General features: G+C 41.3%; 1 protein-coding gene across 1 annotated transcript; it reads right to left on the bottom strand.

Moving 5' to 3' along the window:
• Positions 1 to 1,597: 1,597 nt before the first annotated feature.
• Positions 1,598 to 1,735, bottom strand: LOC123931740 (thymosin beta-4-like). Its single transcript, XM_045989234.1, has one exon. The coding sequence runs from the start codon at positions 1,712 to 1,714 to the stop codon at positions 1,598 to 1,600; it is 117 nt and encodes a 38-aa protein (XP_045845190.1). The 5' UTR covers positions 1,715 to 1,735.
• Positions 1,736 to 18,286: the final 16,551 nt, after the last annotated feature.

Genomic DNA, 18,286 nt, shown 5'->3' with positions numbered 1-18,286 from the left:
GAATAAACAAAGAGGCAGGAAGAAATCTTGGAGGACAGACTCACTGAATAAACAACGAATGTGACACACAACAGCTGCCTTCTTGGGATTCACAGTCTGGTGACCAAATTCGAGTTCAAAACTGATGTAGAGAGAACTTCAATTTCCCCAAGTTAACGGTTGTATTTGAGGCATGAATCCCAGGCGCATCTGGTGGGAACACAGAGAAGAGAATGGCTAATTATTCTTGGTGGGGAAAGGGATCATGTGAAAAGAGTCTTGAAAGATGAACAAGATTTTGCCATTTGGAGAGTAAAAAAAGCTCGGGTCCAAGTTCAGCTTGCATGAAGGAGTCCGGAAGGAATCAGAACTAAGGGATGACAACCTGAACTAGGAGAACTTTAGGAAATAAGCAAGGACCAATTAAAAGTATGTTGGCTGAGGAGAAAGCGCTGGAGGGCTCATACAGGTCCCATTGGTGGATGGTTATTTATCCTGGGGTTTGACGGTATCACTCCATCACTTCCAAAACCAACCCGACTGGCCTTTATCCTAGATTGGCCGGGTGGTTGACATATCATTTTGGTTTTTCTGTTTGTATGGCATCTTCTAGAAGGACTCTAAATCTAAAAGGTTTTTACGGTAGATATTGATGAGTTGCTTTCTCTTACTTCCACAGTGAGGATAGGAATAAATGATTACATTTCAGCAAAGGCAATTTAAGTTAGAATTTGGAAGTGTTTTCTTATCAGTGACATTTATTTTACTTGTCTGCATCAGCCTTACAATTTATAGACTCAGTCAGACAATGATAATAACAGCCAAAGAAAGCAAGCCTGTACAATAAACAAGCAAACAAACAAAACAAATAAGTAAAATCATTAAGTTTATTGGGGATGGGAGTGTTAAGGAAATTACATCTGGAGCAATCACCATCACAGTTCCAGCTAGCTAAGGACATGTTTCTGAAGGAATTATGATTTAGGGATCTGATTAGCCAGATGGCTTTATGGCACACTTTCCAGGCATTCCAAGGAAGAGGGTAGCTGTGATAGGCACATTAATGGCCCCTCAAAGATGTCCACGTCCTCATTCCTACAACCTGTGAATATATTTCATTATACGGCAAGGAAGAATTTAGATTGCAGGTGAAATTAAGGTTGTTAATCAGCTGACTTTAAGATACAGAGATGGAGAATTACTGGTGGGTCTCCTTTTAAAGCATAAAGGTCCTTTGAAGTAGAAGAAGGCAGAAAAAGAAGTCAGGGAAAGATGTGAAGATGCTGTGCTCCTGGTTTTGGAGATGGAGGTAGGGGCTGTGAACCAAGGAAAGCAGGCAGCCTCTAGAACCTGGAAAAGGCAAGGAAGCAGATTCTCCCCTAGAGCCTCCAAAACAGAAGGTTCCATCTCTGCCGACACCTTGAGTATAGCCCACTAAAGGTCATTTTGGACATCTGACCTGCAGATCTGTAAGATAGTTCTTTGATGTGAAAAGGGGCAGCGCAGTCATTTAAGCTTGATCCAATCTCTTTGCATCTAATGAAGCTGAACAGCTAAGAAAGGTAAAATAAGGCAATGCTTGTGGAATGTACAGTGCATAGTGGTGGTGCACTCCGTGTTAGGATTTACCTGCTCGCTTCTCCTGTTCAGTCGTTTCTTTTGAAGGCAGTGGATTTCTGTCCTGTGTTTCTGTCTTCTTCAGTTCTGATTTACCGAATCTCTCAATCTTAGCCATACTGGGTTTGTCAGAAATGGTTGCAGGGGAAGTGGAGCGAGGCGCGCGAGCTAGCAAAGGCTAGAGGTCTGTGCAGTGGCCGCTGAGTCTAAATTTGTGTGGTTTGAGGTCAGGTGGCTGAGATGGTCTAATGGACGAAAGACATGGAGTCTGTTTGCTTCTGGGGTAGACAGAAACTCATTGGAAATAGGGGAGGCCATGGACTCAAGATGTTATTATTATCTCTTGTTGATTTTATTTTTAAAGATTTTATTTATTTATTTTACAGAGAGATCACAAGTAGGCAGAGAGGCAGGCAGAGAGAGAGGGAGAAGCAGGCTCCCTGCCGAGCAGAGAGCCCGATGTGGGGCTCGATCCCAGAACCCTGGGATCATGACCTGAGCCGAAGGCAGAGGCTTTAACCTACTGAGCCACCCAGGCGCCCCATCTCTTGTTGATTTTTAAAACCTTTTATTTTGGGATATTTTGGGACTTCTAGAAAAGTTACAAAGATAGTGCCAAAAATTCCTGTGTACCCCTTACATAAGTTACCTAAGTGATAACATTATAACATTTTTGCTTTATCATCTTCTCTTTATATGTAAATATATAAATAAAACATATACTATGTAAATACAGTAAATATTCTCTAACACTTCTCTATGTGTGTGTTTATATATTAGGTATGTATATATAATTTTCTTTTTGAACTGTTTGAGAGTAAATTGAAGATATGATGTCCACCCTTTCCCCAAATACTTCATTGTGTGATTCTTGAAAAACATAATCATTGTATAGTGATCAACATCAAGAAATTAAAAACAATACTATTAGCCAGTCTAAAAGCTTATTTAAATGTTGCTAGTTGTCCCATTACTGTCCTTCACAGCAAAGAGAATTTTTTTTTCAGATCCAGGCTCTGACCCAAGATCACATGTTGCATTTGGATCCCATATCATTTGTCTTCTTTCATCCGGAGCAGTGATTCAGTCAGTCTCTGTGTTTCATGATTTCCATATTTTTGAAGGGTCCAGGCCAGTCATTTTGTGGACCTTCCCTCAGTATGGGTTTATGTAATGCTCTTGTGTGATTAAGATTCAGGTTGTGGATTTTTGGCAGGAGTACTCAGTAATGGTACCGTGTCCTTCTCTGTGTATCATATCAGGAGGTACCTGCTTAAGATAATGTTTGCCACGTTACTTCACTGGAAAGTGACTATCATTCTCTTTATATGTAATAAGTATCTTGTGGGGAGATATTTAAGACAATACAAACATCTTGTTTCTCATAATACTTTCACTCACTAATTTTAGCGTCCATAATTCTTGTCTGAAACAAGCAATTCTATGGTGGCTGCATTTAGAGAGTTTCTGATTATTTAAAATTTAAACCTATGTCTCTAAGAGGTAGGGATTTTTAAAACATAACCCCAATACTTTCATCTCATCTAAAAGCAAATTAATAGTAATTCCTTAATTACAAATGTTAAAGGCTTTTGTTTTGAGATAATTTTAAACTTAACAGAAGAATTTCAAAAGCAGTATAGGAGGTTACTGTATACGAGTGATTTTCTCTTAAATCTATAGATCATATTGGGAAGAACTGGCAGTTTAATAATGCGGTGTCTTCCATCTATGAATGTGATAATTTTGGATCTTTCTTGTTTTTTTCTTCAGTGTTTCATAATTTTCACCATTCAGATCTTGCATATATTCTGTTATATATATACCATGAATGACATACATGAAACTGAATTTCATTTTTGGAGGGCTATTGTAAATGTTATTTTAAAAAAATTTGAATTCTGATTTGTCATTGCCAATATGCAAAATTGACTTTGTATCCTGCAAAGGTGCCAGACTCCTATACTAGTTCTAGGAGGTATTTTTGGTGTATATTTTGTGATTTTTCTATATAGACAATCATATCATAATATGAATGGAGACCATTTTCTTTCTTCTTCTTCAATTTGTAAGCCTTTGATTTTCTTTTGTTGTTTATTGTGTTGCCTGGAATGTGCCCAGTATGACGCATCCAGTTGGTGTTGAATAGGAGTGGTGAGAAAGGACATCCCTCGCCTGATCTCAGTGCAAAAGTGTTCAGTTTTTTGCCATTAAGCATGATGTTTCTTTTTCTTTCTTTCTGTTACCATTGTGAATTATGTTGATTGATTTTCAAATCAGTATTCCTGGGATAAACCCTCCTTCGTTGTGAGGTACTGTTCTTTTTATATAATGTTTGATTTGATTTGCTGTTATTATATTAACTGTTCTCACGGAACTCTCTCACAGGTGTCCATCCAGTGGCATTTACCTCAGGTAAACGAATGGCCATGTCTCTTCTCTCCTTATAGGTATCTGCTTCTTCTTGTGTTTTGGACCAGTTGGTTACCCTGAGACCTCAGTTTCCATGATTTGGAAAAAAAAATCATGGATTTCTAGTTGTTTGGCTATTTCTATTATTTTTTTCTGGGTTGTTGTTTTAAGTGTGAATGTATGTTCTATGTAGCTCTCTATCCCTGAGTGGAAACTGAAGGCCCCACAAGTTTTTTTTCTCACCGTTGTGTGAGTCAGAATCCAGATCAGATTTGTGTATGTCCCTTAAGTCTCTTTTGGTGTATATTTTCTTCCTCTTTTTCTGTCTTTTTGTTTTTACTTGCTATTTGTTGCTGTTGTTGTTACTGTTGTCAGAGGTACTGGGTTGTCTGTCTTATAATGTTTCCCATAGTCTGAGTTTTACCGATTGTATCCCTGTCGTATGACTTACTACGGTCTTCTGTCTACTGTTTTTCCTGTAGATTGGTAGTTAGATCTTGAGGCTTCATTAGAATCAGGTTTCTTTTTCCTTGAAAATTCATAATCTGGATATTTTGTGTGTGTGTGTCTGATTTATCTGCTAGTGATGTTCAAGGCGCACCTTTATTAGCTCATTAAGGATTTTATTTTATTATTTTTAAAAGATTTTATTTATCTATTTGTCAGAGAGAGAGAGAGTGCACAAGTAGGGGGAGCTGCAGGCAGAGGGAGAAGCAGGCTCCCCTCTGAGCAAGGAGCCTGATGCAGAACTCGATTCCAAGACCCTGGGATCATGACCTGAGCCGAAGGCAAACACTTAACCAACTGAGCCACCCAGGTGTCCCTATTTAATTTTTGTTTAAAAGATTTTACTTACTTATTTGTTGGAGAGAGAGAGAGAGAGAGCGCACATACACACACACACACACACACACACACACACACACACACACAAACAGGGGACTGGCAGGCAGAGGGAGAGGCAGGGTCCCCACTGAGCAAAGAGCCTGGTGGGGCGACTCCATTTCGGGACCTGGGATCGTGACCTGAGCTGAAGGCAGACGCTTAACCCACTGAGCTACCCAGGTGTCCCTCATTAGGGCTTTTAAAAAGCCCCCCCCCAACTTTTTAAAATTGTTATGAAGATTCAGTAAAAATCTGAAATGAAAATTCTATAATTAAGATAAAGGAAATGAGGCTCGGAGGGGTTAGTGACTGTACTAAGTTGATATAGCCAGTTTATAAAAGTTTAGCCAAGCTGGAGCCTGTCTTTTAGGAATGCAAGCCCTATTTGCTTTCTGTAAGCATATTGCCTTTCTAGACACTGCATTATTAAGCAATAGGAAGATCAATTTTCCATCCCTAGGCACATGAGACATATTCATCTCTTTTAGGAAGATTGAATTCTGTTTTGCTTAGAGGCACAGGACCATACCAAATGATTATTCAAAAAAAATTTTCCCCTCAAGTTCTGGGTTACATTCCTTTTTATGGATACAATGAAAATTTTTTTCAAGCTAATTCTAGTGTCTAGAATGGGGTCTAAACTCAGCTCTGAATCCTGAGCACATTTGGGCCTTCTGTTTGCTCCTCCTGTGCTACAGAATAAAAGACCACAAAACAAGCAGATGTAGATTAAGTACTACAAAGCAATTTGTTTTTTATACTGCATTCAAGACCTGCTACTAAAATTTCTCTTCAGCTTGGAACAAGAGGGAGAGGAAAGAGAGAGAAAGGATAATGTTGCAATTGGTTTTTATCTATCACCTAAATTTTTTATGAGTTTGTATCTAACGTGACATAGTATCTCTCTTGGGGGGCAAGAAATTCCATGAATTATTGGTTAGAGTTTTGTGGCGACAACTAAAGAAAAAGACATTTTTAACTCTATGAAAAATAGATTCGTCATGTTCAAATCAACCAAGGATGGACGTCTCTTTTTTTTTTTTCCTAAGATTTTATTTATTTATTTGACAGAGAGAGAGGTCACAAGTAGGCAGAGAGGCAGGCAGAGAGAGAGGAGGAAGCAGGCTCCCTGCAGAGCAGAGAGCCCGATGCGGGGCTCGATCCCAGGACCCTGAGATCATGACCTGAGCCAAAGGCAGCGGCTTAATCCACTGAGCCACCCAGGCGCCCCAGGACGGACGTCTCTTGACCCAAGCCTTCACTTTTCAACACGAGTGGAAATACCCACGTAACCGTCCTATACCATCTGATGCACGAGTGTGATGTTCCTGAGCTTATTTTCCCAAAGTGGACAGAGCTTCCCATTCAGCAAGTATTTCCTGAAATCTCTATAATTTATGAAATCTATAATAATAAGGATAATTATTGAAGCAACTTCCAATCTATTTCAAATCCAATTTTTTAAAAGATTTTATTTATTTATTTGAGAGAGTGAGTGAGTAAGAACGTGAGAGGGGAAAGGGTTAGAGGGAGAAGCAGACTCCCTGCTGAGCAAGGAGCCTGATCCGGGAGTCAGTTCTGGGACTCTGGGATCATGACCTGAGCCCAAGGCAGTCGCTTAACCAACTGAGCCACCCAGGTGCCCCTCAAATTCAATTTTTGAATTAAGGAAGGATGAATTCGGTTTAACTTTTTAATCACAGGGTTCTGAGAATCCCCAAGCAGAGGAAAGGCTCTGCTTCCTTTGCTTTTCCCACCCAGACTCAGAAACTCTTAAGTGTAAATAGACTTTTTGGCTTATAGTGAACGTTTTGGCCTGTGTGGGGGCAAATAGAGGTACTGGGATCCTGTCGGACATAGGAGAAAATGGAGCAGAAACCCAAAGAACCTACCTAACTCTGGAAACTGTCAAGAGTCAAGCACAAGGACCAGAGTGAACAGATGTAAAAGCAGGAATTAGAGATCCCTAGAGCTTTTCGAATAGTAAGGTAATGCAGAGTTGTAATGATTGTCTGGTCTAACCCGTTTTGGTGAGATGACTTACCCAAAGTCACAAAACTGTGACTGTCCAAACAGATGTTGAAATTTTGTTCTTTTGAGCTGTTCCTTGAACCTCTCTTCCCTCAGCATCTGAAATTTTGAAAACCTGGGCATGGAGTTGGCTCTATTGTTAACTGCATCAGTGATCTTGAGCAAATCACCGGTTGTTACTGAAACTCACTTTCCCCATCTGAAAAATGGGGATAATAACACCTTTCAGGTTGTGGCTGATTAAATGGATTTGGAAGCTCTTTGTAGAAAGAGCTGTGGAATCAAGCTAAGTCTGGTTGTGTCTACTATTAGGAAATTTCATGCTAGATCTAGACTTGACTTCTTCTGGAACACCTTGGTGTGACTCCAAAGTCTATTAATATTCACACAAGAAGAGGTGGTAAGGCGGTCAGCCACCACCTCAGTAACATAATCCCCGAGGGCCCACTTATGGTCTGGAAGAAATCTGGCTCTTGGAAGTTGCTGGAAGGATTATGTGGAACATCTTCTTTCTGCTGTGATAAAAATATATAGTTAATAGATTTCACTACTGTCTACAGGAGTGTTCACCAGGGATCTTGGGAAAGAGTAATCTTCACATTTAGAAGTATTTTCTCATTTTGGATAATGGGATGATGAGGTGAAAAATGATCTTGGCTACTTATGATTCTAAAAAGCCTTCAGACTGAATAATGTTTGGTGAATTAGACATAATGGCAGCAAAGAAATAACTCATTACTATAAGGTCCACTTAGTTATTTAATCACTTTTACTGTCATACAAATATGCATTCCCATGCAAAGTGGTGAAAAGTTAGTAATGGCACAAAACGCAATTGTATAATGACAGCTCTCTTCTATAAAGGGAAAGCTTCATTCTGGACAGTTCTGATTGAACCAGGACACTTTGTGGTGTGTACATTATAGAGAAGCAGTGACTGGCATCCCTCACTTTGTCCGTAGATTATTATACGTTGTAGAACAGAGAGACAAAAAGTTGACAAGTTAGACCTGGATTCTGTTTGTGCTTAAATGAGATCATTAGTGTGAAAATACTTTGGGAGAAACTGGAGTTACTATTGAAATTATTATTGCCTTAAATTTTTAGATAATTTAGGCCAAAGAAGAGCATGGACACTATTAGCCACATATTCTGAAAATATGACCAGAAAAACCAGTCCTGGAGTTGTGACAGGCATCAAAATGCCCCATTTGGATTCTGGTGTCACCTGAAATCATTAGCAAAAAGCACAGTTGCCAAACCGTGTCCCAGATGCCAGGTGTGCAGGAACTCAGTGACGTGGGGCAGCCATTGAGGAGTGGAGCCGTTAGAGGGAGCTGCACAAAGACCCTGAAGAATGGGAGGAATTGAAGTAAGGGGAGCGGGAAGACAGATTCCAGGCCTGTTTGTGTTCTGAGAAACTTGTCAAAGGATAGCAGCTGGAAATGTATGGTTCTAAAAGTTGGGCCGGTCCTAGTGTTGTATCTTTGCCCTTCTTCTGGGTCCCCGAGGAGTTTTTAACAATGAATCAATGGGAGGCTCTTGCTCAAAGATGAGCACCAGCGAGGTTGTGACATAGAAGATGTCCGCAGTGGATGGTGAAACTTTTCTCTCCTCTCAGTCTCATTACACTGTAAAGCAAGTGTTCTCTCCTTCCAGGGAGCTGGAGTAATTGCTGTTGTCCTCCTGGCTCAGCTCCGCTTCTTACCAGGAGCTGTGGCAGAGAAGGTATGTTAGAGCTGTGCTGTCCGATAGAAACATAATGCAAGTCAGGCATGCAAGCCACATACACAACTTAAATTTTCTAGTAGCCACATTAAAAAGCAAAAACAAATCTGATGATATTATTTTAATATGTATTTTATTTGACATCACATAGGTAATAATATAAAAATTATTAATGAGACAATTTACATTCTTTTTTTCAAAACTAGTCTTCAAAGTCTGATGTGTATTTTACTTTCCCAGCACATCGCAGTTTGAACTGGCCATGTTCCAAGAGCTCAGCAGCCACACGTGGCTGGTGGCTACTATACTGGACACCACAGAATTTTCTTCTCCCTTTGAGGAGTGGCTTTGCCTGAATTCAGTTCTGTATTTGAGGACATGTTTCCAAAGTGTCTGGGTGGTGTTGGGGCATCTGTCCATACCCACTGACCCATCCCAGATCAACTCCATGTGATCTAAAGTTAAAATATTTACCAGAGGAATTTGTATGGATAACAGTTTTCTTAATTTTGAGTAGAAAAAGGAGTCACAAAAGAAAATGTTAGTAATTGGGGCGCCTGGGTGGCTCAGTGGTTTAATTAAGCCTCTGCCTTCGGCTCAGGTCATGATCTCAGGGTCCTGGGATCGAGCCCCGCATCGGGCTCTCTGCTCAGTGGGGAGCCTGTTTCCTCCTCTCTCTCTGCCTGCCTCTCTGCCTACTTGTGACCTCTCTCTCTGTCAAATAAATAAATAAAATAAAAAAAAGAAAATGTTAGTAATTTACCACCATTAAAATATAAAACTTTTAGGTGGTGAAAAGGCCAAAATGATCATTAAAGAAGGGAGTCCAACAGGTTGAGAGAGATATTTGATTTATTGTGAGACAGGTCTTAAAGAATACCCACACCATATTAAAAAAACTCATTCAGGGGCAACTGGGTGGTTCAACTGGTTGAGGCTTCAACTCTTTTTTTTTTTTAATATTTTATTTATTTATTTGACAGAGAGAGAGAGAGATCACAAGTAGGCAGAGAAGCAGGCAGAGAGAGAGAGGGAGAAACAGCCTTCCCGCTGAGCAGAGAGCCCGATGTGGGGCTCGATCCCAAGACCCTGAGATCATGACCTGAGCTGAAGGCAGTGGCTTAACCCACTGAGCCACCCAGGTGCCTGAGGCTCCAGCTCTTAAGTTCAGCTCAGGTCATGATCTCAGGATCATGGAATGAGGTCCAGGTTGGGCTCCCCACTCAGCAGGGAGTGTGCTTGGGATTTTCTCTTTCTCCCTCTGACCCTCTCCATCAATCAGATGCATGCATGCTCTCTCTGACATAAATCAAATCAATCTTAAAAAAAAAAAAAAACCTCATTCAAATATAAGAGATAAAATTAAGATTTCATTTGATTTATGAGATATACAATTTATAGAAGAGCTAAAAAAGGAAGTATTCAATTTGTTTATTCTTAAAGAAAAGAAAACCAACCTATCATTAAAACAAGGTAATTCTTTATGCTTATTAGTGAAGCAAAAATGACAGTGCCCGGTGCTGATAAAATTATAGTGAAGAGTACATTGGTAAAATCCTTTTGAATTGCGATATGACAGAATAGAACTAGAACCTTAAGACGATTCCTTTCTTCTCACCCGTGATTCCATTCCTGGCTATATATCCTAAGGAAATAATCCATCAAAAGAAAAGAAAGTTTGTGTTTCAGAATGTTTATTTCCACTTGCCTATAATAGTGGAAAATTGGGGGGTAGGTAAGCAAACGATACTAGATCATCTTAACCTATAATTTTGCAGCCATTAACGTGGTAATTATAAAGATTACACAGAAAAATGTCTAAGGCAAATTAAGTGGAGAAGAAGAATGCGAAATTTCAAGTATATTTTGAATACAACAGTATGAAACTATATATGTGGATAAAGACCGGAAGGGAGTATATGAAGAAAGATAAAAACTGTGTAAAAGGTGAAGGGATTATGAATGATTTGGTTTACAAATTCCAAGAGGCTGGATCAGGGTAGCAGGGGAGGATCATATGCACGTATCCCTTCTCCTATCCAAAGTCTCATGAAATACAAGAAATATGAGACAAGAGGTTAAATACATAATCATCCCTGAAAACCTGAAGGAGCATGAAGCGAACTAAGGGCATCTGTGCACTTTGGATGATTCTGAAGTTCAGTATCAAGTTCATCCTTGGTCAAAGATGCAACATTCTGGTGAGCGGTGTTGATAAGGAGGAGGCTAAGCATGTGTGGGGGTGGGGGGTATGTGAGAAATCTGTGTACCATCTCTAAATTTTGGTGTAAATGTAAAAATACTCTTAAAAAGTTAAGTCTTGGGGCGCCTGGGTGGCTCAGTGGGTTAAGCCTCTGCCTTCAGCTCAGGTCATGATCTCAAGGTCCTGGGATCGAGTCCCACATCGGGCTCTCTGCTCAGCGGAGAGCCTGCTTCCCTTCCTCTCTCTCTGCCTGCCTCTCTTGTGATTTCTCTCTGTCAAATAAATAAATAAAATCTAAAAAAAAAAAAAAAAAGTTAAGTCTTAAGAAAAAGGAAGTAGAGGTGTGCGTGTAGACATGGGATGGTCTCCAGGATAGTGTTGCTGAAGGAAGCAGCAAACTGTAGCATTGGTGGTGTGGTCTGATCCACTTCGTGGAAAGAGACCGTTCCCACATGTAAGCCGATCCATGCAGAGATGAGAGGAAGAGCACCCGACAAGGAGTGTGGAGGGGGCCACTCACGTTCTAAGATATGTAATTTGGGGTGTTTGAGTCTTCCTCAGGAGGAACATAGCCCCATGTTAATTAGGGAATACAAATTGAAATGAGAAAAGAAATGACAAAATTTTTACTAATTTGTTACCTTTTTACTGTTAAGAATATAAAGTAATACTTTCCTATGTATAATGAAAAATGGGAATTTAGAGATCGTGAGAGTGCCTGAACATGTCCCTTTACAAAATGTACCTTTCGATGCTGGCTCACCTTTCCACATAGGTTGGGCTACTTTTGGGGGGCATGGTCTCCGAAAGCAGTTTCTGATACCTGTCAGGACTCCCTCACCAGCTCCCCAGCTCTGGGCTAGAGCCGAGGGGACTTCAGGTTCCAGGTGCTGGCAGTTGGCAGCGTCTGCTCAAAGGCAGGCTGATGTCCTAATCAGAGCGCTTTGCCTGTAGCACTGGCATTTCAGAAACATTGCCAGCCGAGGAGAAAGCAGCAGATAAGCAGCATATCACTGGCCAGAATGGGCCTTTCTGTTTTTCAGATTAAATTGAAACATATGCCCAATTGTGAATTCTAAACAGTATTATCAGGATGTTTGACAGCTCATCCAGGAACATAATATGGTTCTTTTGAGGAGGCAGCAGTTATAGTCCAAATCTCAAAATTCCCCTTTATGCACTGGTAAATAAGGGGTTATAGGTATAGCTTCCACATACCTGGGATTGGTGTGTGTGTGTGTGCACAAGCATGCCTGTGTGTGTGCATGCATATATTCATGTGTACATGCCTGTCCCTGTGTGTGTAGGCTACAGCCCCAATCTGAAATATTTTATGCTGTTTTCCTTGAGAACCATGAAAATATTCCCCAGAGATAAAATTTTGGCATCCAAGCTACATTCCCAAGGTGATGCTGGGCAGGATTGAGGGGTCGTGGGCAGGTGTGCAGGAGATAGCATAGGGAGCAAATTCTGATGGTGGTTATGCTGGTTAGTGATTTAGAATTTCCACTCTAACCGTGCGCTGTCCATCCACCCACTCAGCAAGGACATTTGTTAAAGGAAAAAGCCACAAAGACACAGTAGACTCCTAAATGTCGATAGCAACGTAAGTATCAGACTTCTGTGGAATTATTTTTGAAAATGGTTCCTTTCTGAGAATTTTTTAAATTTTAATTTAACACAACTTTTAAATAACTGATGTACTTATGGCCATAATTTTGTGTTCTTTTTTTTTTTAAAAGACTTTATTAATTTATTTGACAGACAGAGATCACAAGTAGGCAGAGAGGCAGGCAGAGAGAGAGAGAGGGAAGCAGGCTCCCTGCTGAGCAGAGAGCCTGATGCGGGGCTCGATCCCAGGACCCTGAGATCATGACCTGAGCTGAAGGCAGAGGCTTTAACCCACTGAGCCACCCAGGTGCCCCGTAATTTTGTGTTCTTGAAGGGACTATCTCGGATCATCAAGATATTGCCAGTTTATACATCCTGTGTAAGATGTGTGGGGTTGAGACAACTGTCAAAGAAGGTGGTGTGTGTGTGTGTGTGTGGTTGTGGTTATGTGTGTGTGTGTGGTGATGGGTATGTGTATGTGTGGTTGTGTGTGTATGGTTGTGGGTGGGGGTGTGGTTGTGTGTACGTGTTTGTGTGGTTGTGTATATGGGGGATGGTTGTGTGTGTGGTGTTGTGTATGTGTGGTGGTGGTGGTGGCGGTGGTGGTGTGTGTGTGGGGGGTGAGGATAGGAGAGGCCAGGATTAGGTAAGAACCACAGTGAGAGCCTCCTTTTTTTTCTTTCCTCCTTTCCCCCTGTCTTCCTTTTCTCTCTTTTCCTTGCTATTTGTGCCTTCTTTTTTTCCCTTCACCATTTTATTCTATCTCCCTTGTTCACATCTACTATTCTTTTTTCCTTTTCCCTGTCATCTCTTTTATACACAGTTATGGAATTTTTTTTCAGTGTTTTATGCCTTTAGAAAGTAGGTTTAGAAGAAAAACTCATGTGAATTACCATAGTGCTTCAAGTCAGAGTTGTTCTAGGAATATATCCCAAGTAGCTCTGACAGAAAACATTGTTAAATAGTTAGTAAGTTACATCAATAGGAATCATTATGAAATTTTTTAGAAAGAAAAAAAACTACTTTTCATTCCAGAAAAATAATGGTTTTACTGGAATTATCTTTATTTACCTGAATAAAAAATTAAAACATTATAAGAAAATGTAGCATTCAGTAAAGTCTCATATTCCCTGTTCTCAGTTTATTTTTCTCTCAAGTAATGTCTGAATTCAATTGTGACATTAAAATCTCAAAGTTTACTTATGTGTGATTGGTGACTTTATTGAGATTTTGTTACTGGTTTAAAGTAACAGAAAGTATTTGGTGTAAGTAGATTTTAACTGGCAGCTAGAATAGCCTATTGCCTAAAATTCAGTAACTGAATGCCAAACCAGAACATTAGAAGACTGTCTAAACTGATTCAGACAAAGATTTCATTATATGTTCGCGTTTGCGGCTGTTCTCTCCAAAGAGGATGTTGCCCTAGTGGGTTGTGCTCGTTGTTCAGGGGAAAGAAAACACAAATTGAACTCAAGATTATTAAATTGTCTGACTTGCTGCTTTTTTTTTTTTTAGATTTTATTTTTATTTATTTATTTGACAGAGATCACAAGTAGGCAGAGAGGCAGGCAGGGACAGGGGAAGCAGGCTCCCTGCTGAGCAGAGAGCCTGATGCTGGGCTCTATCCCAGGACCCTGGGATCATGACCTGAGCCGAAGGCAGAGCCTTTAACCCACTGAGCCACCCAGGCGCCCCTGACCTTCTGCTTTTTATGTGAAATGAGGAGAGTAGTAGTACTATCTACTTCGTAGGTACTCATGCTGTTATGAATACGACATAAGAGATGACGAACGTGAAAAATACCATGTTAATATTAGTTATTGGTCAGTGCTCAGAACAGAGGTCATGACTCCCAGAGGTTTTGCTTTAAGTTTCATGTTTATGTTTCCAAATAATGGTTTGTTCAGGCAGCCATGAATAGCCATTGAATTGATGAAAACTTGGTATGTTCACTGAAAAATTTCCTGAGAGAATAGTAATATATTCACTCAAAAATTTAAATGTCTGTGGTCATTATCTCTGAAGAGTCCCTGGGACTGTGTGTACTGACGGGAGCTCACACATCATTATTCATCTTCACATTCCTGTCCCATGCCTGGTTCCAGGTTACGCTCAGTAAATACTGGAAGCGTGACTGGATCTGTGACTCCATCCACGGAAGAGGATGGTGGTCTAGTCCCTTACGAAACAGTTAATACCTGGGGATTGAGCACAGAGAGTCCAGAATACTCAAGAAGATCCTTTAAGTCACATGGAAGCCATGGTAGAAGCAGGTTTTGGAGTGGCTCCCCTTTGTCTTTAGCTTCTATAAATTCCCAGACTTTCAGGGCTCTTAGGTTCTTCAAACCTGGCGTTTGGGGGTACCTCACATACCCAGTCGCTGTTCTCTTCGTACCTTCTTTGTCTTCTCCCTCCCATTCATAACCCCCCCCCTCCACCGCCATTTTCTCCTCTGACTAGGGACCGATTTCTTCTCCCTATCCTCTGCAGCAGCTTGTCAACCGTGCAGTTCCATTGGCTTCATTCTAGAATGCGCGGTGGTGGTAGTGGCGGTGTGGCTGCTTTCCGTCCCAACAACTAGACCGTTTCTTTCTTTCTTTTTTTAAAGATTTTATTTATTTATTCGACAGGCAGAGATCACAAGTAGGCAGAGAGACGGGCAGAGAGAGAGGAGGAAGCAGACTCCCCACTGAGCAGAGAGCCTGATGCGGGACTCGATCCCAGGACCCTGAGATCATGACCTGAGCCGAAGGCAGAGGCTTAAACCACTGAGCCACCCAGGCGCCCCAATTAGACTGTTTCTATTGCCAGTGTTCATCTCCTCATGACATGGCCACTCTTTGTTATGATGTTAACAGAGTTTCTGTCTCTTCTTCCACATTGAGTCGTAATACCAAGTCCACTTCTGGTATCCAAGCGTAGTGGGTGCCATGCCTGAGAAGGAGGATAAAGCTGGGATCAGGCTGGAGAGAAGGTAAAGACCATCCCATCACAAATAAATGAATATTAACATTTCAGCACAGAGAATATTCAATTAAGATCTAAAATTTTGTTCCCTGTACACAAACCACCAGAGCTCATTATTTTCAATGGAAGTTGAAGTTACCAGCACCAGTGAGGTTGGAAGAAAGATCTTTTCTGGAAGCTGAAAGGAAAGAGAATGAGTCATGGTGACAGACTGAGTTGTGAAAGCAGGCAGAGTGCCAGGCTCATTGGTCAGTAGAGAAGGGGTCAGAAAGCACCGCCCAGTAGAAGAAGGGAAAGGGAGACCATTCTATAGTGCTGACAGCTAGCAGTTGAATTCCCTGATAAAGTTTTTCTTCCTCAAAAGCCTTCCCATGAGCAGCACAGATGGGGTCCCGACTCCACCACTGCGTGGCTGTGGAATCCTAGGCAAGTCTCTAGAGCTCTCCGAATCTGAATTTCTCAACCATAGTAACTGATAATACCTGCTCTCCCTCTTTCTTGGATTGTTACAAGTATAAAAAGGGACAAAAATAAATGACCCAAAGAGTTAATCAAGGGCTTATCTTAGGTGAGCCAACAGGTCTCACATGGAAAAGGAATTATGGGTCGAAAGCCAGAATTAACATTCATCTGTAGGTCCCTGCACCAAAAAATATGCTCTTTTCTAAACGGGAAACTTGACCAGTGTATTTAAAATGATGTTCATCCTAAGCCCCTTCAATCCAGAATCGAGCCAATGTGTTTTGTAATTAATATAGATACCCAGCAAAATTGGATCTTTAAAATATTCACATTGACTTTATTAAATTGATATTATATCAGATTCAGGTCTTAGACATTAGCTTGTGATGAAGCATCCTTTTCAAACACTCACTGTTGTTTATGGCAGTGTTTTTAATAGTCTCTTACAAATGCAGCCAGAGTAACCTCATCTCTCAGGACGCCTGCCCTCTTCAGCGTGGGCCCTGGCCATTAGTGCTTGGGAAGCCGGGCTGTGACACAGTCACCACCTCCCTGTTTATTGCTGTCCTTGCCTGTCAGCACTCTGACAGGGTGGCTTTGTCACTCTATGAGCCGGCTCCTTGACTTGAACATGTAGCCACAGAGCCTTACAGTCTCCAAACACCTAGAATCCGGCCTAATTAGCAAGGCCACCCACACCTCTCCCAACTCCTCCCCTGGAGGTTCCCACAAAGGAGGGAGGGAGGTCAGAGCTAGATTCATAGCTTGCAAACCTGACTCTGGTTCCGGCCCCTTGTTATGCAGCATTAAGGAGATGAAAACAGATCTGACCTTCAGGGAAGATGAGATCCAGAGTTGATGGGCCCAGAGACAGTCAGGTTTGGGCAGGGGGCCTTGCAGGGGAAACCAGGAGGTGCAGGTGGCGGCAATTATGACAAGGTTCTGGGGGCAGAAGAAGCAGATAAATGTAATTACCCATAGACTCATCAATGTGGCTATTCTTACTGTAGCACTATGATCCACAAATGGAGGGGCGACCAACAGACTGGCCAGTGTGCTGCTTCTCTCAGTAATATGTGACTTGATAAGGCTCCTTGGAGGCAAGCTCAAACGGATTTATAGTGAAATATAATCTTATTAGCAATAAAAGGACCCTGGCCATTACTGAGATGCGTGCGTAATGATCAGGTAAGCCTTATGATGATGTACTTAATTCTGATTTGGGAGAGGACATTTTGCCAGGGTATGAAAGAATGTATGACTATATCAAATTGCTTATTTTCCCCTCTTTCAGTTATGTGGGTAAGAGGATGCTGCATCCAAGTTAAGGAATACCACTGAGCTCATGTTGTTGAAAAGAAGGGGCTATTTCGTTGGTATGAATGGGGTTGGATGGAGTTTCTTTCCACAAATAGACCAACTAATGAAGTCAATAGCATAAAAAGATACCATCAATAACAGATAGATACAGATAAAATACAGTTAACTCTCAATTGTGTGTGTGTGGCTTACATTTTTATAAGCTAACGTATGGTTAATGAATACAGATCTCTCATGGCTGATTACAGGCGTGCACAGGATGGAACGCAAAGTTGTTGCTAAATTGGATTAAGCCGCAAAATTCATAATGAAAGCAATTGGTTACTAACAGATCCATTCTTTATTCAACAAATATTAAAGAACACCTACTGTGTATCATGGACTAGAGAACACAAAAAGATTCAGCAGAGTGGAGTGGACCCCACAGGAGAGAGTGCTCAAGAAAATGAGTCTCCGCCCAGTGATTCTCAAAGGGTGATTCCAGATTAACAGCATCATCATAACATGGAAACTTGTCTGACATGCAGATTCTCAGCTCAGACCCACTATACATGGGTTAAATCAGAAGCTCTGGGGGGAGTAGCCTAGGAATTTGTGTTTTAACAAGTTTTGTGGGTGACGCTGTTTTTCAAGGTTGACAACCAATCCACACTGTGCACAGAAGTAACTTTGCAAAACGCAGTTGTGAGTGCTCAGGTATTTCGTTCAAACTGGGTGGTGAGGGAAGGCCTCTCTGAAGAGCGGATGTCTAAGTCAAGACCTGAATGTCAGGAAGACCCATCCATGGTTCCAGACAGAGGGAACAGGACCGAGACCCTGTGTTGGGAGTGAGCATGGTGCGTTTGAGGAGCAGAAAGGTTGGTGTGACTAGAGCGTAGTGGTCAAACTGGAGAGTGGTTTAAATTATGGTCTGAAGTATAGGTAGGGGGGTGCCTGGGTAGCTCAGTGGGTTAAAGCCCCTGCCTTCAGCTCAGGTCATGGTCTCAAGGTCCTGGGAATCGAGTCCCGCATCGGGCTTTTCTCTCTGCCTGCCTCTTTGCCTGCTTACGATCTCTCTCTGTCAAATAAATA

This window comes from Meles meles, chromosome 19 (genome assembly GCF_922984935.1).
Source record: "Meles meles chromosome 19, mMelMel3.1 paternal haplotype, whole genome shotgun sequence".
Taxonomy (NCBI): Eukaryota; Metazoa; Chordata; class Mammalia; order Carnivora; family Mustelidae; genus Meles; species Meles meles.
This window is presented reverse-complemented; position numbering and strand designations above follow the sequence as displayed.